The sequence below is a fragment of the Neomonachus schauinslandi genome, chromosome 4, assembly GCF_002201575.2.
Source record: "Neomonachus schauinslandi chromosome 4, ASM220157v2, whole genome shotgun sequence".
Classification (NCBI taxonomy): domain Eukaryota; kingdom Metazoa; phylum Chordata; class Mammalia; order Carnivora; family Phocidae; genus Neomonachus; species Neomonachus schauinslandi.
Genome location: NC_058406.1, coordinates 161,900,416 through 161,923,447, shown reverse-complemented (window position 1 = coordinate 161,923,447; position 23,032 = coordinate 161,900,416). Strand labels below are relative to the sequence as shown.

The 23,032-nt window shown below is 33.8% G+C and overlaps 1 protein-coding gene across 3 annotated transcripts in view; it reads left to right on the top strand.

The window, feature by feature from the left end:
- The window catches only part of CSMD3 (CUB and Sushi multiple domains 3), a 1,204,765-nt gene that overhangs the window by 1,033,627 nt on the left and 148,106 nt on the right, over window positions 1–23,032 (top strand). For 2 of the 3 annotated variants that reach the window (XM_021688378.1, XM_021688377.1), the window contains 4 exons: window positions 3,295–3,408; window positions 3,894–3,989; window positions 5,564–5,767; window positions 18,568–18,692. In XM_021688378.1, the coding sequence (XP_021544053.1) occupies window positions 3,295–3,408; window positions 3,894–3,989; window positions 5,564–5,767; window positions 18,568–18,692 (539 nt within the window). The remainder of the gene's footprint in view (window positions 1–3,294; window positions 3,409–3,893; window positions 3,990–5,563; window positions 5,768–18,567; window positions 18,693–23,032) is intronic. The other variant, XM_044914284.1, reaches the window with a different exon arrangement.

The following is a 23,032-nucleotide window of genomic DNA, read 5'->3' as shown; positions in this document are numbered from 1 at the left end:
GAAAGGAAAAAAATTCACTTAAAGTGGTGCTTCCCTTAAGAAACAGCTTAGTGTTTATAGCCTACTCTAATAGCCTGAGAACAAAGTACTTTTGATATTCACATGCAGATCTCCAGAGAAAGGGAAAGAAGCCCTGGAGCTGAGATGCAGAGAATTTTGTATCTCTGTTGGAAACTAAGAAAAAGAAGATAGAGGGCTCGCTAATCATTTCAGAAGGCATAATCAGCCCAGACTTTGGAGGTTAATTGTAGTCCTAGAAATAAAAAGATGGCCCAGTCATTAGGTTGAGGTACGTAGATCAGTGTTAAAAGGGTTTTTGTTCTGTTTTGTTTTTTAATGAGAGTGTAACCATGACTCCCATACAAATATAAAGTAAACATGTGTCAAATTCTTTTCATGTATCAAAAATTTTATTTAACCCAGGAATTAACGAGGATTTCAGTAACTACTACAGTGGTTCAATATAGAATTCAATAGTCAAATATAGATCAGTAGATAGGTAGATTGATACATAGATACACAGATAAGCATGGAATGCTGTAATGAATTTACAGGTCTGTCCATTGGACAATAATCCATTGCATGCACCACAGCCCACCCAAAACACAGGTGACCCAGAAAGGTAAGCTAAAAAAATATCTCACCAAAACACAACATCCAGTTATCTTTTGATCCATCTTAAAGTCTTTCACAATTTTTTCCTACAAAGTCCTCAACCATGCAAAGGGTGTAGTTGGCCATTCAGAACATTTTAGAAGCAGAAGACCTACTGCTGTGTGAACATAAGAAAACTAACTAAATAAAGGCATTTGTGGACGGCATGGAGAAGCAAACACAAGGTTTACCATTTAATTCTTGAGATTTCTAGTTGAGAAAGATTTGGTTCGGGCTTGTAACATAATTTAGTGAGGCAATACTTAACCTGGTAATGTGTAGGAAATCAGATCACTATGCAAGTGTTCTTGATACTTCATACTACAAAAAACTTATTCAAAAATGTACTTTAAAATTTTATTTTTCATATAATGGTTTAGTATACTCTCAGAGTAACTTTTTTTTCTCATAAAGGCTATTTTTAATTTAAGATTTCCTTGGCTATGTTAATGCAGATTTAGAGCACAGTTAAAGAGTAGTAGCTTACCACTAGCTAGTGAGTGCTTAATGAGGCTAGATTCAACACTCCACTCCCTTACCCCCAGCCCTTCTCAGTTCTCCCCACTGTCAGCTCAGAATTAGCACCACAAATTGCAAGCACAAGTTACTAAGAACACTCCAAGGACATGCTAAATGGTTTTCATTACTTAAGGCATTGCAAATATGCGGTGTTTATGGCTATATTGTTAGAAGTTACCCTTTCAACATATCCAGTTCACAAGTGACACAAAATTCTGGTCTACCTGTAGAGAAGTGACAATTATGAACAATAGGCCTAAAAACAAGAAAAAAAAATTGTTTTTCCTTAGAAAAAGCCCTTGGATGACTCTGGGTTTTTTTTTTTGTTTTTTGAGGTTTTTTTTGGGGGGGGGGATTGTTTTGTTTTGTTTTTTAGATATTGTTTGTAATGTGGTGGTTTGCTTGGGAACTGGGCATGTTTCCTAATGAAATATTTGAAATATTTGGCAGAATGAGTTAAAAGATGTTGTATTTTAGTGGTTTTTTTTTCCTAATGTCTTCCCAAAAAAGATACAGAGAAAGAATAGTTTATCTACCAAGAGACTTGTTGCGCAGTGTTTTTACAAAGTGCCTGTGATTAGCTAACAGGACAGGCAATGAGGACATCTGCATTATAATAGAAACTTTCAAAGACACAGTTGAAAACAGATCAAACACCAATCTAAACAAATGCAAAAACAGAAAACAAAAACTTTCTTAATATTTTTTGGAATATTTTTGAAATGGCTTGGGATTTGGTGGACCAATATATCGATCTTTTAAAAAGGTCTGGACTGAAATTTCATATGACTTGTAAACTATTAAAACAATAGAATGCATGTATCTGATTCAACAGAAACATAAATTTGTTTTCATGACTTCTAAGAAATGTTTTCAGGAGAATTATTTATGAAAAATAGCACAACAATGGTCAGGAATTGTTCAAAGCAACAACTCTGTATCTGTATTCATTTTCCTTTACTCCACAAAGAACTGGACTGAGATCACCAGCTTATTTTAGCAGGCACACACACAAAAAAGTGTATCTTTGTTTACAGTATTATGTGTATGTGTTCATATGTAAAACTCAGCATGTTTCACATGAATTAGCCTGTCTTCATAGGACCACCAAAGAATGACCATAACCTTGATTCAAGTATAAATTATGATGAACTTTAAAATATATATTCATGCAATGTATAGTTTAATTACAGTAATGTGATTTTGAGTTTATAAAAGTTACCTTGTTTTTACATTATTAAACTTAAAAAACTACTCTTTTAAACCCTGTAATTTTTCTATTCAACAAAGTGTTTTAAGGATAATTTTAAAAATTTATTTCCTTTTTTAAAAAACAAAATATAAGCTTATTTCTGTTCTGGAACAGGTTCTTTCTTTTAAGTTATAGTTTGGGTTGTTTCTAACGTAAAGTTCATGTATAATTAAAGGAAAAGTACAAAAATGAGACATAAATATCTATTGATAAGTACTTCACATCTGTACTTACCGTGAAAAACAACATTTTGTAAACATGTATATCTCAGTTGCTGAGGAATTATAAAGAAATATTTTGGCAGAATATTAACAATGCTTAGGAATCATTTTTAAGTTAGAATGTGAACACTGTACCTGAAAAGTATCTTGCTGATACTTTTCCAGTGGAACTATTACTCATAGTGGAATAGCATTTTAAAAGCTTTCTAAAAAAATCCCCCAAATTAGAACATTGTCTATCTTTATAAAAGAGGAGAAAAAAATTAGAAAAAGAGAAGAGAGTCACAAAGTGAAAAGAACCAAACTACCAATGGGAAAATCAAAGTTATTATAAAGTAATAATCACCAACCTTGTGATTTCTGATCCAAAAATACATGCTATACCCATTTAATTTATTTTTTAAAAAATAGTATTTAAAAAATTTTATTGCTTTTAGGCCATGGTCATTACCTTTATGACCTGAAATACGTGTGTTAGGCATATCAACCAATTGGCACCTACCCTCTTTTAAAGGTAGAAAAAAGATGAGTATTATATTGTAATACTTTGTTCTCTCTCTCCTCCTCTTTCTATTTTTTTTGTTTTGTTTTGTTTTCGTTTTTGGATGGTTGGTGATTTGTTTGCTTCTCCTGGTTCCTGTTGATCAGTGGTGTTTGGCCAGTTTGTATTTTTCCAGACATCACTCCACGATGTTGTTGAGGTGTATGATGGGCCAACTCAGCAATCTTCTCTGTTATCTTCCCTCTCAGGATCCCATTCAGGTATCCTTTAATAGAACTGCCATGCATCAATTATTGATTAAAGACTGACTTTGGTTGGTATTAGAGTGAAAGTTGAGATTTATGTCATCCATATGATACATAAACTGAAAATAGAATCGCTCTTTATTAAAAACAAAAATAGAAACACAATAGTAACTTAAACTCTTGAGAAAAATATAACCAACTATTTTGGGGGATTGTAATCAAGTAAATATAATAGTCTGTGGTATTTAATGTAATATAAAATATGTAAGGATTATTTTTAAAATGAGACAATATATATCAAATGTAATAAAAGCCTTCTGGTAAAAAGGTTGAGATTGAAGCTGAACCCAAAGAAAATATATTGTCGGAGGTAGGATATATTAAAGTAATTTGATAGAACATAGATTGACATTTTCAAATAACAGTGTAAATTAATATAATTTGTTAGGTTTACTGAATGAAATTATTTATGATATCTTAGTGTTTGTTTTGTTGAGTAGGAGAATCACTTCCACTGAGTTCAGGTAATCAGATCACAATTCGATTTACTTCAGTTGGACCAATAACAGCTAAGGGATTTCACTTTGTTTATCAAGGTAAGTGACCCTGTAGCCTAGAAACACACTAAGGAATGATATCAGTTACCTCATGCTATGTTCAGAATTATTAATGATGAGATCCTCATAACCATATAGGAGAGATCAAAGTTGTTTTTAGTTGTTTTTCTTTTTTTTAAGTTTTGCCCTGTTCCCTCCCTCATCACTAGAGCACTGTTACTTTGACCAAAGTCAAAAGTGACCTATTGCTTCCATCATCATTCTCAAGTATGATTTTCCTTCCTTCCGACATATTGTTTTAAAACATTTATTTTTTTTCTGACAACTCTTCACTCTCTACATAGTTTATTTTCCCCATAGCCTAGCATTCTAAATTAAAAATATGCAAAATTTTGTGCTGATGTACTTAGACATGCAGGGAAATCATTATTCCATTCTAAAATTTTAGTTTCTCATTCTCTCAGGAGATTTCAAACTTTCTTCATGGCTATTAAATATTTTTGTGCAACTGAAAGTTTGTTTACACAGTTTCTTCTTGCCTTTTATAGACAAGCTTCCACATTATCATTAATATATTAAGGTCTATAATTTGAAACATTTTCTTTTAATTGTGTATGATCATGTAGTAGTTATTCTCAAATGTATCTTGAACTTTATTCTTAAGACATTTATAAACATATATGATTTGATACTTTTATTAACTTCCTTTATCCATTTATAATGTTGGCTATAATATTTTACTGTTTCATTTTTAATAGTATTCCTTCATTAAACAGTATGTGATATTACAAACTTAAAAAGGCACTATTACAAGTCACAAGAGGAATCAATCTATTTGGAATTCATCATATCATTTTTTTGGGCTGTTGTCAAACTCTTTAATCCCATCTGTATGTGTTTTAAAAAGAAAAAACATCCTGTTATCATTCTATTTTACTAAACCAAAAAAAAAAAAAAGTCACAATCGAAGGACATACCTATAAAGTCTAAAAGCAATTTCAAATTTGATATTGTATGATTAAAATAAGAAGTTCTATTGTTGTTAATCTGTCTGACTTCTACTTAGCCTTGAACATAATTGTCTTCATCAATAACAAACATATTTTGAACAGCTAAATTTGTGAACATACTGTGAAATTAGTAAAATGTTGTGTTTTCTTTTCTAAATCTATGAAACTACTGAAAAATAAAATGTGACATTACCTCATGAAACCTGACACATGTTTGAACTTGGTATCCCAGTTTAAAAAGAAAAAAATATATCTTTCAGTTATCATCCCATAAATTGAAATACCTAATTCAAACCTTTTTGTTACATTAGTAAGAGTTTAGTAAAACAAAAAATAAGAAAAAAACCTTACTTGATGTTGTTTAAAGGATCAAAAGTAAAATGTTTTTTAAATTAAAAAATCTTGATGACAATAGCAAGTATTCATTTTAAATTGTATTTTATTTTGTATGAATATTAAAACTTTTAGAAATGTATTCAAGTTGTTAATTTGAGTGCTGATAAAAGGTGAAGACTTCTTTGAAATTTGTTTAAATAGTTACATTTTGAAATCTTTATTTCTCTACCAAATATGAAATTAAAATCAACGATTATTTGTACACAGCTGTTCCTAGAACAAGTTCCACACAATGCAGTTCTGTGCCAGAACCAAGATTCGGAAGAAGGATTGGCAATGAATTTGCAGTTGGTTCATTGGTTCTTTTTGAATGTAATCCAGGATATATCCTCCATGGATCCATTGCAATTAGGTGTGATACAGTGCCCAATTCTTTAGCCCAATGGAATGATTCCTTACCTACCTGTATTGGTGAGTATGTAAATTTGAATGCTTTGTGATTGTATATATTTTATATCGAAATTAGTTATTTTACATCTATCAATAATTCTATTTTAGATCTAGTGGTTATTCATTAATTTTTAAATACTTCATTAGTTATGATGTACATAAATATGCAAGTAAATGTGGATATTTGATGCAGTTCGGATGTAATGTGATAAATGAAAAATATTTTTTGTTGAATTAGCCGGAGAGTTTCCTCATTTATTGATTTAGATGTTTGAAGATATACGTACATATTGCCAATAACACAAAATTTGAATGCTACTAATATGGGATTGTTGAAATAAATATCTCTAAAATTTTATGCAGAGATTCCTATGCCAATATGTAAAGAATTTATATATCTTTTAAAGATCTCAGAAGCTGATTTTTTTGGACATATTCTACTTTGGCATCAAAAGAATTACAAAATATGCATTAGAAAATAAATCTGTTTTTTATCTATTAGTTATAGGTATGTGTAAAAAATACAAAATAAGAGATTTTTTCACTCTCTCACAGGTCTAAGTAATAATATTTTGAATGAGAGGAATACATAGGATTAGCCAGAAATCTAATCGTTTAAAACTTAATTTTTTCAAGACTGTATCTACTTTAAATTGGTAAATGGAATATACACTTTCTAAAGCTATGGGTTCTTAACCCTGTTAAATTATATGAAACAGATTAAAATATTTTCTAAGCCAAAATTTTAAAATTTTATATTATTTCAAGATCATTACAATGACTTTTGGCTCTTGTACAGTTCCATAGATGTGGAAAGGGTATGTTAGGAAGTTTTATTTCTTCTTTAACCCAAGAGCATATCTGGAAATTATTTTGTTTGATTACATGGTATTACATTATTTTTTTAAGATTTATTTATTTAGTTGAACGAGAGAGAGAGAGCATGTGTGCAGGGAGTGGGGGGCAGAAGGAAAGGGCGGGGATCTCAAGCAGACTCTCTGCTGAGCACGGAGCCCAAGGCAGAGCTTGATCTCAGGACACGGAGATCATGACCAGGATGAAATTAAGAGTCCAATGCTTAACTGACTGAGCCACCCAGTCACCCCTGATTATATAGTATTTTATTAAAAGAAGAATGGTAAGATTTAATCTCAGGTTAAGAAATAGCTCTTGTGAATTGAATTTTTTCATTGAAGTTATACTGGTATATGATTTAGAAAATAGGAGGAAGAAATTTTTAAATAAAAGATAAGCAAAATTTTGTTTTTATTTTAATAATCTCAATTCCAATTTCTCATAGAGGGTGACATGATTGTGTATATGCACACATATACACTTATAAATATATAAAATGTATTTTTAATAACACATCTTGCCATACCTGAAAAGGAATTACGTGCATCAACACTTTTTATTTTTAACTTTTAAAAACATATTTTACCATATTTTAACACAGATTTAACATAATGTTAGCTCATAGTTCATTAAAATAAAGTGTATTTTAAAATTGTGAATCAATATACTAATTTCTACTGAGGAAGGAGTAAAGATAAAGTCTATTGATATTATTTATAGAACATGTAATTTGTATAAGATATATCTGTTCTAAGTATCATATATTTACTATCCATATCAGGACATTATTAGTAATTGTGCTGGGAAGATGGTATAAAGCAAGGCAATTATGAATATAAAGAAAGGATGGATGATCACTTGGTCTTTCTAGGAACTTGATATCATCAGCCCCCAAACAGATATACCTAGCATATTTCACAGGGCATTTTTCTTACACCAAATATTTTAGTTCTGCCCACTATAATAAGTGGAATGTGAACTATTATTTTATTATTCTTTACTTTGTTGAAAATTACCTATAAAAATAATTTAAAACAGTAGAAGGCTATAAATGATTCTTCAACTTTCTCATCTTTCAGCTAAATAACCACAATTTCTGATATGATTACCAATTACTTAATCCTTTCTATTTGCCAGATTTCATGCTGAGCAATTTAAATACATATTCAATTTAATCCTTACAGCACACCTTTGGAAAAGTTACTTTCAGAATTTACAATTGAATAAACTGAGGTTTAGAGAGGTAAAAGAGTTATTTTTAAACTGACAGGACATAGTAGGTGGTGGAGTAGGGGCAGTAACTAAGTTTTTCTGACTCCAAACCTCAGCCTAAAATGATAGAGGACTACTTCTTTTTAAGTTTTGATTTATAAGCTAATTCTTTCCTAATTCAATATCTATATTTTATTTATAATGTGAGATTTCTTACCCTATTGAAATACATTTTTGACAACCAACAAGTACAGGAAAACAAATAATTTGGAGTTAATGTTCCTCCTATTTTTTACCTAGCATAGAACTAGGGTTAATGGAACTAACAGATCTTCCCCTTTCTGTACTTTTATACTCTCATAAAGACAAAACAGATGTTTCTCCTTTTGAGCCACAATATATGTTGACTTCATACTCTTCTTATAAAAGAGTAATAAATAATCTAAACTAAAGGACCATGAGCTGAGAGAAATGTTCCTATATGTCTATGCCAAAATTAGTCATGCAATATGCATAAATCGGAAATTACATTGCTTTAAATCAGTTTAGTAATTGAAGACAGACACATGATAATCATAAATCTCTTCAGCTTCACAATGGATTTTTTAATATTTCTCTATAAATGTCAGGAATCAGTCACTATTTCTTTTTCCAGTAATTATTTACATAATTTGTGTCATGGTTAATTTATTTATGTAGGTATTTGTAGAAAATATCAATACCATATAATAGAACACAACTAGGTAAGTAGATGTCTTCATTTAGTTTCATATACATGATGAAAATTCCTTGAAAATAATCATTCACTATAAAAATAGAACGATATAATAACATCTGGAAATTTATAAACTAGCTCATTAATCTTTAAATATCATTGAAAAAATCCATTTATTGCTCTAGTTTGAGTGTTCAGAGAACCTATATATGTAAAGCACTGAAGTGTAAATCTATAAATTATCCCTTAAAGTTTCTATTTGTATATTTATCGTGTTAATCGGGAAAAATTGTAAAGAATCATGTAAAACCAAATAAAATCCCCACAGCTGGGAATTGTAGGTTCTCAGCATAAGGGTTAATTAAGTCTTAGGCAATAGTCTTGTGCTCTGACTTTAACACTGAGATGTGGTGAGTTACCTCATGATCCTAGAAAATTTACACAGTTTCTGATTCTCAGTTGCCATATCAATAAATCAGGAAAATAAGAGAATTTCCTTGTAGGTTTGTTGTGACTATTAAATGATTTGACATAGTTCTAGTCCAGTAAGTACTCAATAATTAAGTTGTTTTTGTTGTTGCCAAATCTTCCCTCACAGAATCAGGGGAGAAAACTTTAATTCTAAAGGTATTGGATTTAGAGTATAGAATTTACACGCAGTGCTGACAAAAGGCTTGATATTATTGATTCTCATTTGTTGATATGTTGTTTTAATAACATTTTAAAGTTAATAAATGTAAAAATTATCTTCCACAGAAGATTTTTGCATCTTAAAAAGGCTAAAAACATGGACTCCTATCATCCTTTCCAATTCTAATAATTTAAGGTCCCTTGAATGAAACATTTTTTTTTTGTACTTAAAACTTTTAAGAAAGACATTGGAAGAAATATAACAATTTTCTTGAGAATAATAGTAGTTATTTATTAAAATACGCTATTTTGGGAGACTGAAATTTCTTTTTTTTTTAAAGATTTTATTTATTTATTTGAGAGAGAGAGAGCTCATGAGAGGGGGGAGGGTCAGAGGGAGAAGCAGACTCCCTGTTGAGCAGGGAGCCCGATGTGGGACTCGATCCCGGGACTCCAGGATCATGACCTGAGCCGAAGGCAGTCGCTTAACCAACTGAGCCACCCAGGCACCCTGAGATTGAAATTTCTATCAATTGACACATTTAAGGACAAATGGTTGAAAAGGAACTGACTTAAAACAATAGGCACATGTTCATGATTTGTTTTGTTCTCATTGTTTGCAAGAGTATAAAATTAAAATAAAGTTAAAATTTAAACAGTGATAGGGTACCTGGCTAGCTCAGTTGGTTAAGCATCCGACCCTTATTTTCGGCTCGGGTCATGATCTCAGGGTCATGAGATCCAGCCCTGCGTTGGGTTCCGTGCTGGGTATGGAGCCTGCTTAAGATTTTTTCTTTCCCTGTGCTGCATGCTCATTCTCTTAAAAAAAAAAAAAAAAAAGTTAAACAGTGATTAATACAATTATAATTGGCTTTGAGTATGTATATTTAACAAAGATTTGCATTCAGACTTTTCTTCTGTTCTTGAAAAGTTAAAAAACTTCATTATCCAAAGAAATTTCTTTTGTCTATGAAACTATGAAAATGAGACAGGGTTAGAGGAAGAAAGAGATAAAAAGACATTAAGAAAGGAGTAAAACAAGAAAAATGAAAGAACATTTTAGGAATAAGAATGGGAATGAGAGAAAAAGAATATACCGTGTGATAAGGAGAATAAGAATTCTAAACCCTAAACATAAATCATTTTTATTTAAAGCTGAAGAAAATCCCTAGTCTATATTATTACAAAGTTTTTTGTTGGTATCTTAATGGAAGAAGATGTTAGTTTATTTTTGTTTGTTTCAAGTTTTTATTTAAATTCCAGTTAGTTTAATATATAGTATAATATTAGTTTCAGGAGTATACAAAGCCTTTTCATATATGTCACATATATCAATCAGTCAGTTAATCCCAGTGTTTTTGCCATCAGAAATAAAAATCCATGTAAATAGAAGGAAGATGATCCTATTCAACTATGATCATTTCAGCAAGGACAGAGCTCCTACTAGGCACTAAAACCTATCAGACTTTCAGACCAGACCCTAGTTCATGGCTGATACTCAACTTCCAGAGTAAATGTCAGTGTATTTTCCCCAACCTGGCTGGATTCAGCCTCACTTTCTACTTTAAGGGCAAAAGGTGAAGTAGTCAGGAGCCATTGCAGTCTCTCCGTCAAAAGTCCATCTGTAGGTAGGTCCCTGGCCATTTTGAGAAACCTGTTGCTGCGTCTCTGGAGAATCTGAACATAGAACAGACTACCTTTTACTTTCCATTGGTTTGAAAATGCATACCTAGAGATAGAAAATTGAATAAGACAGCAACTGCCTAGTTCACATGAAAAGGATTACTTTATACCATTTAAGAAATAATGTACACCCTGGTAAATCCAGAAAATTGAATGTATAACAGAAGAACCTATGGTATCAGTGTGAGACCAAAAATAGAAAGGTGATGATTCTAAATGACACTCAGATGATAACTCAGTTTAAGTTCTACCATTTGGTCCAACTGCTAGTCTCTACATAAATGAAAATATACTTGTATTGCTATTTTTAATTGTAAATATTTTTAGCTTCAAAATGTTCTGAATAAAAATAATTGTCTTAAAATATTCAAAAAAGGAAAAGGTTTGATGTTTTAAAGATTCAAATATGAGAGTCAAGTACACAGTCATCTTTAGGTTAGTATCAAAGCATTATCTTTAATTTTATTTATTTTATTTTATTTATTTTATTTTATTTAAAGTTTTTTTTTTAAGATTTTTTATTTTATTTATTTATTTGAGACAGAGAGAATGAGAGAGAGAGAGCACATGAGAGAGGGGAGGGTCAGAGGCAGAAGCAGGCTCCCTGCGGAGCAGGGAGCCCAATGCGGGACTCGATCCAGGGACTCCAGGATCATGACCTGAGCCGAAGGCAGTCGCTTAACCAACTGAGCCACCCAGGCGCCCTATTTATTTTATTTTTTAAAAGATTTTATGTATTTATTTATTTGAGGCGGGAGGGGAAGGAGCAGAGGGAGAGGGACAAGCAGACTCTGGCTGAGCGCAGAGCCCAATGCAGGGCTCAATCTCATGACCCTGAGATCATGACCTGAGCCAAAATCAAGAGTTGGATGCTTAACCTACGGAGCCACCCAGGTGCCCCAAAGCATTAGCTTTAATTTTAGTTCATTTTCAACATTTGTTCATGGATAAAATATTAATTGCCTCAAGATCTTTGAACTGTTTTTCCTGCTTGGAACATGCATTCCCAAAGATCTCTTTTAGGCTTACTACATCACTTCATTCAACCTGATAATCTTCCTTGAACATCCTATCCAAAATAATTTTCTGCTACCCATCCTCCATTTGTTCTATACCTTTACCCTGCTTCTCCTTAATGACAACCATCTCCCATATTATATGTAGCTTGGGGTTTTTTGTTTGTTTTTGTTTTTTGTTTATTTTGTTTTGTTTTTAGTTGCTTAATCTTTCTTGTCCTCCTCTGCCCTGACACTGTATTGTTTTTATGTTCCTCCTGGCATTTAATAGGTGTTCAATAAACATTTGCTTGGGGAATGGGTTTTAACAATTAACTGTGATAATTTCCTGAATTCTTGTAGACCTCAAACAACTGGACAATTTCCCAAGTCCAGGGCCCATGTATTTTTAATTTCAGGCTTTTTTAATTTATTTTTTTTTATTTGTTTCAGGGGTACAGGTCTGTGATTCATCAGTCTTATATAGTACCCAGTGCTCATTACAACACCCTCCCCACCAGATGGTGATGCTCTTGCTCACTTTGCTTGCTTAGACCTTTACAAGCCATTGGAAGTTTAGACCTCTTCTGAGAATATTTCTGTAGGAAAGAGACATAGGTAAAACACAAACAATAGATTTACATATTATATAGGTGGTTTTATTCTGAGAGAGAACAAATTCTCTGTTTTTTACAGTTTAGATATAATCTTTGACAGTCTATTTACCAGATTTTATAATTGTATTCTCTCTACCTTTACTGTTCAGTGAATGCTCAGTTAACAACTTAAGCTAAGTGAGCATCCATTTGAATCCAAAAGAAGGCAGCTTTCCACAATCCTAATGATTTCCATCTCCACTGTATTATTTTAGTTTCACGGTTCTTACTACTATTACCAACGCTTTCCTTTTTTTGTTGTTGTTGTTATAGTAAAACACAATAAAATGTTCCATAATTTTGCAAAAACTGACAGACTGAAATTAAACTGTTAAGTGAAAAGCAGCCCCATTAGTCATGATATGTGGGTAGTGCTTATAGTTAAAATGGTCAAATACTAAGGTAGGGGATCCACAAGTTTAAATGAACAGTATGTAAATGATACTTAGTAATCTTGCACAAATCTGTCATATCCAGCCATTCTTAGGCAAATTATAATGAAGTACAGTGATATTTTGATAAGAACATTGGACTTGGAATAAATATAAAACTGAAAAATATGCCAAAGACTGAGTTTTTATCTTCCAAATTTGACCTTGTCACACTTCAGATTTCTTAATTTTTTCAGTCTCATGAAATTCCAAGCTCTCCTCTGAGACTCTGTGATTCAAATAATCCCCTGCAGCCACTAATAACTCTGACAATATATGGCCTTAAGCAAAAGTACTTTTGTTAGTGGGGGGTCTCTTTTGAAAAGCCCCTGAACCTGCCATTTATTGCCCTTAGGCAAAAAGTCTATTTATTTATTTATTTATTTAAAGATTTTTTAAATTTATTTGACAGACAGAGACACAACAAGAGAGGGAACACAAGCAGGGGGAGTGGGAGAGGGAGAAGCAGGCTCCCTGCAGAGCAAGGAGCCCGATGTGGGCCTCGATGTGGGCCTCGATGTGGGGCTCGATGTGGGGCTCGATGTGGGGCTTGATGTGGGACTCGATGTGGGGCTCGATCCTAGGACCCTGGGATCATGACCTGAGCCAAGGGCAAATGCTTAACAACTGAGCCACCCAAGTGCCCTGGGCAAAAAGACTTTAAATAGTTGCTTATCCATCACCTTTATCTGGTTACCCCCCCCATACACACAGAGAACCTTTAGAATCCCAGAAAGAACTACTTTTACTTGTACTAGCTCCATGGCAACACCTGTTTATATCATCTTTTCTTAGAGCGGGAGAGAAATTGATGAGGAAATAAATACAAATTCATTGATTCATTTATTCATCCATCCATCCATCCATGAAGAGGTTACTCAAAATAATAATAAATAGCAATTAGTATTTGTAAGAAGCACTATTAAGCATTTTCTTTTTTAATGTTGATATCAACATCAGGAGGTAGATAAGATTATTATTTCTCTTAAGATAGTAAAACCTCTGTGGTTTAGCGATAAAAGCAGAATTAGGATTGGAACCCAGGTTGCTTGTCTAAAGCCTATTCTCTTACTCCATGTGTTATATAGTGTATTACAAATCAGTAGGGAAATATATATCTTTTAAAATAGGAAAAAATATTAGGGTAAGTAATATACGTGGGAATTGAAGCTTTATAAAATATCATGTGTATAGTAATGCATATCCGGGGATACTTTTATAGTATATTTGTATACTGTAATATGAAATTTTATATTGTTATATATGGCTTATTTAAGAAAATACTGGGAGAAAGGAATAATGCAGGAATGATGAAGAGGGACCTGTAACCACAATATATACACAGATACACAACCAGTCTATCAACAGTTTATTCAGCAAACATTTAGTGAGTGCTTACCAATTGTCAGTCTCTCTTCTAGCTTTGAATAAGAAGATTAAGATTCCTGCCCTTTCAGAGTTTACATTTTAGTAGTGGGAGATTGAGCAACACATCAGTAATTCAGATAGTGGTATGTACTATGGGGAAAAAAGAAAGGGCTGGAGGTCAGAAGAAGACACCCAGGACATGCTGCTGTTTTATATCCAAATGAAATGAACGGAGGGGGTTATAAAAGTCTTGGAGGTAAACGTGTATAGACTGTGAGGCAGAGACAGATCTTGACATATTCAAGCCACAGCAAGAATCCCAGGCATTTGGAACAGAGTGAATGATGGCAAGCATGATAGAAGAATTTGGGGAGGCAGAGCAGAGGCCAAGTCATATGGACCCTCACAGGCTGTGGGAAGTTTGACTTTTCTCTAAGCAGTGAGGGAATTCAGTGACCTAGGGAATGATGTGGTCTTAGTTTCTAAAAAATCACTGTGGCCAGTATAAAGAGGGATGGAGTAGAAGCAAGAAGACAGAATGGAAGGCTATTGAAATAGTGGAGAAGAAAAGTAATGGTAATTTTGATAGGAAGGTCATGGTCAGGGATAAGAATTGTTAAGCTTTGCTATATATATATTTAAATATTTGCTTTATATATATATATAAATAGATATACATTTATATATATTTAAAGATTTTATTTATTTATTTGACAGAGAGAGAGATAGCAAGAGAGGGAACACAAGCAGGGGGAGTGGGAGAGGGAGAAGCAGACTTCCTGCTGAGTGGGGAGCCCGATGTGGGGCTCGATCCCAGGACCCTGGGATCACGACCTGAGCGGAAGGCAGATGCTTAACAACTGAGCCACCCAGGCACCTCTACAATATATATATATTTTTAAAGATTTTATTTATTTATTTGAGAGAGAGAGAATGAGAGACAGAGAGCATGAGAGGGAGGAGGGTCAGAGGGAGAAGCAGACTCCCTGCCGAGCAGGGAGCCCGATGCGGGACTCCATCCTGGGACTCCAGGATCATGACCTGAGCCGAAGGCAGTCGCTTAACCAACTGAGCCACCCAGGCGCCCTCTAGAATATATTTTTTTAAATGGAGATGGGAAAGTTTACTGATAGGTTGAACATAGATGTAAATGTGAATTTGAATATTAAAAAAGATAAATTAAGATGAATGAGTCCTAGATTTTTGGCCTAGAACTAGGTGAATGATAGTGACATTTACTGAAATGGAGAATGGTATAGGTGGAGGAAATTTTCAAAAGTATTGTTTTAGACATATTAGTTTTCAGACGCTTATTAGGCATATTATTGTAGGATTCTGAGCAAAAGTCAGAATTTGGGATAAACATTTAGTAGTCATACTATATTGATGACATGGAAATAGATGCCATTTTTGAGGGGTGACAGAAAGAAAAGAGAAGATGGCCTAGGTCAGAGAGTGTTACAACATGAAAAGGATCAGGGGAGGAGGGTGAGCTACAAAGAAAGAAGAAAGAAAGAAAGAAAAGAAAGAAGGAAGGAAGGAAAGGAAGGAAGGAAAGGGAAGGAAGGAAGGAAGGAAGGGAAGGAAGGAAGAAAGAAAAGAAAGAAAGAAAGAAAGATTGGTTCTCAGTATAGCCAGTGGTATAGAAAAAAACCAGGCTAGTGTGGTCTCCATGGCCAAAGAAAGGCTCAAGGTAGATGAAGTGATCAACAGGCAGAGATAATTACTCATAGATTGGGTAAAATGCAAATTAAGAATTGAATATCACATTGCAACAAGAATATTCTGGTGACTTTGGCATAATCATTTCAATGGAGTGAAGACAAAAACCTGATGAAATTGTTGGAGGACAGACTGGAAAATGAGGAAGAGAGGATTTGTCACTGTAGCAGCAGGGAAGGAAACCTTAGAATATGAAGGGTAGATGCGTTAGAATCTTGGCACCACAGTGAGCAGACTTCCAGACAAAAAGTGGATTGCTTCATCTTCTCAGACTTCAGTCTATTGGAAGAGACTAACATATAAAGAATATGAAAGCATAATATGAGCTATACTATCATAGAGCTGTATAACAAAGAACTTGATGCTATGGAAAACTATGGGGCACTTAACAGATAAGGGACTTAGCAAAGAGGTAAAGAGGTAAAATCAACATTGAATGACCATGGATGGTAGTGTTGGCTATGTGGGAGAAGGACATACCAAATCACAGCATTAAGAGAGTACATTAGTTCAGTAGGCTGAACTGGGATGGGGGGTTGGGATGGTGACATATTGGGAAATCATGGGTACCTATAAGCCTGGAGATGTAGTTAGAGAATGATAAAGTTAACTGTATTTATCCTTAGAATTGAGGCAACAGGGAGATTTCTGAAGGATTTTCAGCAGTGAAATAACATGATCAAATTTTAATTTTAAAAAGGTCATTTTAATAATAATGAGACATATTACATGGATAATATGCCCACCATAACAAGGTCCATTGATATGATTAATATGGTAACCTAGAAAAAAAATGAGAGTGAGGTAGGATAGTGCCAATGGAGACGAAGAGCATCTGTATTTTCTTTGAACTCAGAATCAGCACTTCATCAATCACTTATTTTTAATCTGTTTTTGGGGTAAATCTCTATTACAGAATTCTTCTTCCACTCCTGGCATGTTAATTCTTAAGTCATTTAAAACTGTTGGGTTTCTTTTTACAGGAGCTAAATTCTTTTCTGACCAATTTAACCTGAATTAATATATAACCCAGTAACATAAATTTATAGGAAATTACAACAAAATGGTTTTCTTTAAGGATACATTCTTACACTATTAAAAACATTTGTAGCCCTCTCTTGAGCAATTGTCCTATGTTTTTGCACTAGGCTTTGGAAGTAGCAGAAAACTATTATTAGCTTTTTAAAAATTATTATTATAAAAGGTATATCCTGATAACTCACTGTTATAACCAGACTACAAGTGCCCAAGGATCAGAGTGCCAGTGGTATCTAAAATAATAATAGTTGTGAAAGGAAATAGTAAAATGAAGTACAATTTATTGACCTCTCACTGTATTCCAAGCAATGTGCTAGCTTCTTTATGTACGTTATCCTATCTATATATTTTTCACAAAAGCCCTTTTTAAACAACTGCATTATCATTTCACATATAAGGTATCTGAGTTTCAGAGAGTTTAAGGAACATATCTAACATCACACAGTATTTAACATTGTAAGTTAGGTCATGCCCAGAGCCAAACTGATAGTACCAGTGGTATGAGAATTTTATTTTAAGATTAGTACTTAGTACTTTTAAAAAAGTGATAGAAGGGGTGCCTGGGTGGCTCAGTCATTAAGCATCTTCCTTTGGCTCAGGTCATGATCCTGGAGTCCTGGGATCGAGTCCCACATCAGGCTCCCTGTTCAGCAGGAAGCCTGCTTCTCCCTCTCCCACTCCCCCTGCTTGTGTTCCCTCTCTCGTTGTGTCTCTCTCTGTCAAATAAATAAATAAAATCTTTTTTTTTTAAAAAGTGATAGAGGCCTTTATTGACTTCAGATCAGGTCTACACACTCACTTTTTCTTTCCATACTGTACTGGCAATAACCAGACTGGCCCCATATCAAGTCTCTTTCTTCCACCGAAGGACATGGACTGGAGCCAAACTATCAGTATTCAAATTTCATCTTCATCTCTTACTAGCTCTGTGATCTCGGGCAAGTTATTGAATCGCTTAGTGACTCTATTTCCTGTAAAATAAGGAGAATATTTATTTATATCTCATTGGATTGTTGGGAGGCTTTAATGAGTTAAAAATCTGTAAATTGCTTAGAAGAGTCCCAGGCAATCAGTAGGCTCTGTATAAATGTTATTATCATCTTGATTACTCCTGAAAAGATGCTATTACTCTTTAAAGGATGCATAAAGAAAAAGGTAACAAATACAAGATAATTCTTCAAAAAATTCCATTTCTAGATACGAGCAATTTTAATGCAAATGTGCCAATGCACTTTTTAGTAATATACTGGAGATGATAGGCTGTCATTGAGTTAATTGTAGGATGAGTTTAGATATGCCATTGTAAGCTTATCCATTTATGTTGTCTACTTATTTTTATAAAAGTTTTTAGGAAGAAAGATTTAATTTTCATTGTTCTTATGAGTTTTAAAAAATAGTAAGATTTGGCTGTGTTTGCAATTCTGGTATCTGTCTAAGATGTTAGCTCTGACCTTTTCTCTTATTTTAATCCTTTGCATTAGAATTAACTCCCTCTCTTGAATTGTTTTACTTTTAGTGCCCTGTGGTGGAATTTTAACGAAGCGCAAAGGGACTATTTTGTCTCCTGGATACCCTGAGCCTTATGACAACAATCTGAATTGTGTATGGAAGATTACAGTGCCAGAGGGAGCTGGCATTCAAGTAAGGAAATTTAAATCTTTCTCCTTTTCATTGTATGTTTGAATTTAATCCTTTTCAGAGATGACAGGTTGCAGGTTACTTCCAAAGGTTTAGCCAGTGCTTTTCTCTGGCATGGTTGAATGTAAATAGAAAGATATTTGTTACTTTTTCCACCTGCAAAAAAAACAGAAAACCAATTCAAGAAGGCATAAGCAATAAGTAAAAATATGTTGCTCTACATGACATGGAATCTTGGGGTAAGGGTTTTTTACTTTAGAGGTTTAGTTGTGTCCTTCCTGATCTGGGTTTTTCTGTCTCTCTTCTCTGCTATTTTAGCATGTTGGCCTAGTTCTTAAGCTTCTCTTCTCATGATCTTGAGATTACTACAAAGCTCTAGACATAACAGCTTTACGCAGTAATGGCAATAGCCAAAATGGAATGTTTCTATCTTACTTAGCTTTACAGTGGTTAAAAAAACTTTTTAGAAATCCTTCCAGTAGACTTTCCTTCCTGTACTATTGACCAAAATTGCAAGAATATCCATTCCTAAGCCATATACTGGCCAGTAGCAAAAAATTTATTATGATTTGTCTCAAACAAATCAACATTAAGTACCTGGATTAAGCAAAGGGCTCAGCTTTCTCTGATATATACTGTCCTCATTTAATCGAACAAAACCAATTCTCTGTTAGCAAGGAACAGGGATGCTAGTCTATAGACAATCAACACAATATACCATATTATTATAACTGGGGAGGAGAAACTTGACCAGTTACTCTGTTTTACAAGGAGATTGTTTCTGGATAAATTGATGGCATTTTACTCCTGAGTCCATATATATTCCATGGAAAGTAATTATTCTTTACAAAATAGTACATAATCTATATTTCATAAAAATAACTTGATTACTTCTCCAATTGAGTCATAAGGCTTTCCTTTGGATACTTGAGATATCTATCAGCTATGGAAAAAGTAGCCAAGAAATCATTCATTAAAACTGAAATTCGAGAGTAGTATAATTTTCAGTTAAAAAAAATCAACTTTTTTTTTTTTTTAAAGATTTTATTTATTCATTTGAGAGAGAGAGAGAAACAGCATGAGAGGGTATAGGGTCAGAGGGAGAAGCAGGCTCCCCGCTGAGCCAGGAGCCCGATGTGGGACTCGATCCCAGGACTCCGGGATCATGACCTGAGCCGAAGGCAGTCGCTTAACCAACTGAGCCACCCAGGCGCCCCCCCCCCAAAAAAATCAACTTTTGAATTTATCTTTGTAATTTTTCAGAAAATTCAAAAAAAATCACTTGATGGGTGTTAGGAGTAAAATAGGTCAGTAAACCAATGAGAAAATATGAAATGTATGTTTACAGTGTTTTAAGGACATTAAAAATGAAAAGACTATAGATCTATGCTTATATTCTGACTAGCTGTACTATCATTTTATGGCTAACTTGTAAAGTTCAGGGAAAACCAATCAATCCTATCTCATCACTGGTAGAATGAATAAGAATCTTAGAATTGTCCATGTTCCAGGTTGTATAGAAAATCTGAAATCAGATGATAACTTTAGAACCTTCATAGAATATTTGCTGTATCATATAGTGTCAGTTTATGAAGGTTATCCTAGAGCCTCTATATGTTAATATCAGCTTGTCCATTTCTGTCTCAGCTTACAATAAAAAAACAAACAAACAAACCAGCATTTCCCCTCTAATTCTCATTTTTTGTTTTTGAGCCCTGCAATGTGGCTTTAGCTTCCATTGCTCTAAATGAGCCACTCATAGCAATCACTGAGGACTTATAGGTCATTAAATGCATTGTGTTGCTCATCCTGCTTATTCTGACAGCAACATTCTGATCATGCCCATTCTCCTGTCACTCTTAAAACATGTTTTTCCTCCTTAGTTTTTATGGCACCAGTACTCTCTTGGACTTTTGTTTTATTTTCTTTTTTACATCAGTGGCTCTTGCTTCTACATTTGGTAACATGGTCTTCTCTTTCTACTCAACACATCAGATACAATGTTTGAGAGATTCTGTGGTGTTTGTTCATCTTACCTTACACCATTCTCTCTGCCATCTTGTCTACTTCCATGTCTTTAGCTACCATTTTGTGCTGATGAAGCCCAGGACCTGCATCATAATAGACCATCAGAAAACATTCTTTTTTTAATGAAGACTGAATAAATGTTGGTTCTCAAACCTAAATATCCAACCCAGACCTTTCACCTAAGCTTCATGACACATATCTAACTGCCCACTGGGCATTTTCAGCTAAACTTCTTGCTGGAATTTCAAATTCAACCTGTTCAAAATTGACTTCATGATTTTTTCTCATTATTATGGAACTTCTCCAGTGTTCTCTGACTCAGAATGAACCCCTCATCCAGTCAGTTGCACAAGCCAGAAATCTTGATGATTTTTTTTTCTTCTCCTGCTCTATACAATGAAATATGTCAGTGTCAGGTCTGTCTTTCATAAATCAAATAAGTCTATTTCTCTCCATCCAAATTTTTATCACTTAAGATTGGGTGGTCGTAATCCCTGTCCCAGGTTCTTTTTCTCCTTCAATCTATTCCTCAGAGGGCAAAGAGAGTAGAGTAACCTAAAATTAAAAACCTACTAATATCACTTTTCTGCTTACAATACTTCAGCTGTCCCCTATATCCTTAATTCCTTGACAAGTTGATTATGCCTTTGTGCTTTGTCCTCATTTCTTACCTCTTCTGTTTACACTATTTTAGTTCTTTATAAAAGCTCTCTTTTGCCTTTGGGCCTTTATGCATGTTGTTCTCTTTGCAGACAACACTCTGCTTGATCTCCCTTTATTTTGTTTATTCTTAGTCATCATTTCTGTCTCAAAACAGTTCTGTGGAAGACTTTCTGTGAACTTGAGAAAAGGTTAAGTCCTGTGCTATATGTTCTCATAGGTCCCTGTAATTTCCTTATTATAACACCCATCACATTTTACTGTTACTACTTAGTTAATTATCCATAAGATCATGAGGGCACTAACTCAGTCTGCTCTGGCAGCTAGCATGCTCAGTAAATATTTTTAGAATGAACCAATGAATACCTCCCCAAGCAGCGGAGTTTTGGACTATTTTAAGGAGTTAAGACAGCATGATGAACTAATAAGACATCTGCAGACAAAGTACATTGTATATCACATGTCCTAGCCAAACACTACTCAAAACTAGCTGTACTATCATTTTGATAGTACAGCATTTTATTTAATGATCACACGTTAGAAAATAGAATTTGAGTTTAACAACGCATTTATCAAGTTTAAACAGGGTGTGAAGTGTACTGGATTTTTAAATTTAAATAGTCTAAAGGACTGCCAAACACTTTTTTTCTAATTAACCTCTTTATGTATGGTAATTTTAGACATATCTCTAAATAATAGAAAATTACATAACACATACACACACATATTTAATATGTGATTTATATTTGAAATTTCACTAATTTTACCTAAAAGCTACCTGACTGCTACATCAGGTTTAAAGCAATGCTTATTTTATTTTATTCAGTTAGGATGAATATGTATGTGAATAAAGAATGATATGAATATTCAATAAATCCTATACGAGATGAAATGGGATAACCAGTGGTGGAAAAAGAAACATTTAAAATGCTGGAAAAGTTACAAATAATATAGAGTGATTGAGCTATCTTTAGAAAGAGCTCAGCAAATAGAGTGATTTGTTATATTAAGTTTACATGAGAAGTTTGTGGGGACTAGTGTATTTGCCTGTCTATTTTAGCAAAGTATATTGATGGAGAATTCCAAAAGGGCTAATAACAAAGTTATCAAGCAGAAGAGCGATCTTTATGTGAATAACCATGGGAAAACAATGTTCATTACTTAACTGTGTCAATTTGTAGAATGATCATCATGAGTTAATATAATCTAACAAGCACGTTAAAATGAAATGTGAATGTCTATATGAGAAATATCTGGTTTTAGTGATTGGAAATTCATTACCTCATAAAGCTATCCTGTTGCCGTGATGGACAGCTCCATCTAATGCAAAATTCTCCTAAACGCTGAATCAATAGCGTTTTTTTTTTCTTTTTAAATCTTTGACTTTGACTCCTATTTGGCTTTTTGTCATTGTGGGTCCTCAGTCATTTACTTGAGTCTCCCACACCCTCTGTGTTTATTGTGCCAAACTACATTCACAGTTTGCCCAGACTCTGCGTGGCAAATTGTGTTAGTTTCCTGTGGCTGCTGGAAGTACCAGGCACTTGATAGCTTAGAGTAGCTGAAGTTTATTCTCTCCCAGTGCTGGAGGCCAGAAGTCCCAAAGCAGGGTTCCTGAGCTGCGGCTGGGGTGCTGCCAGGGCTGTGCTCTGACC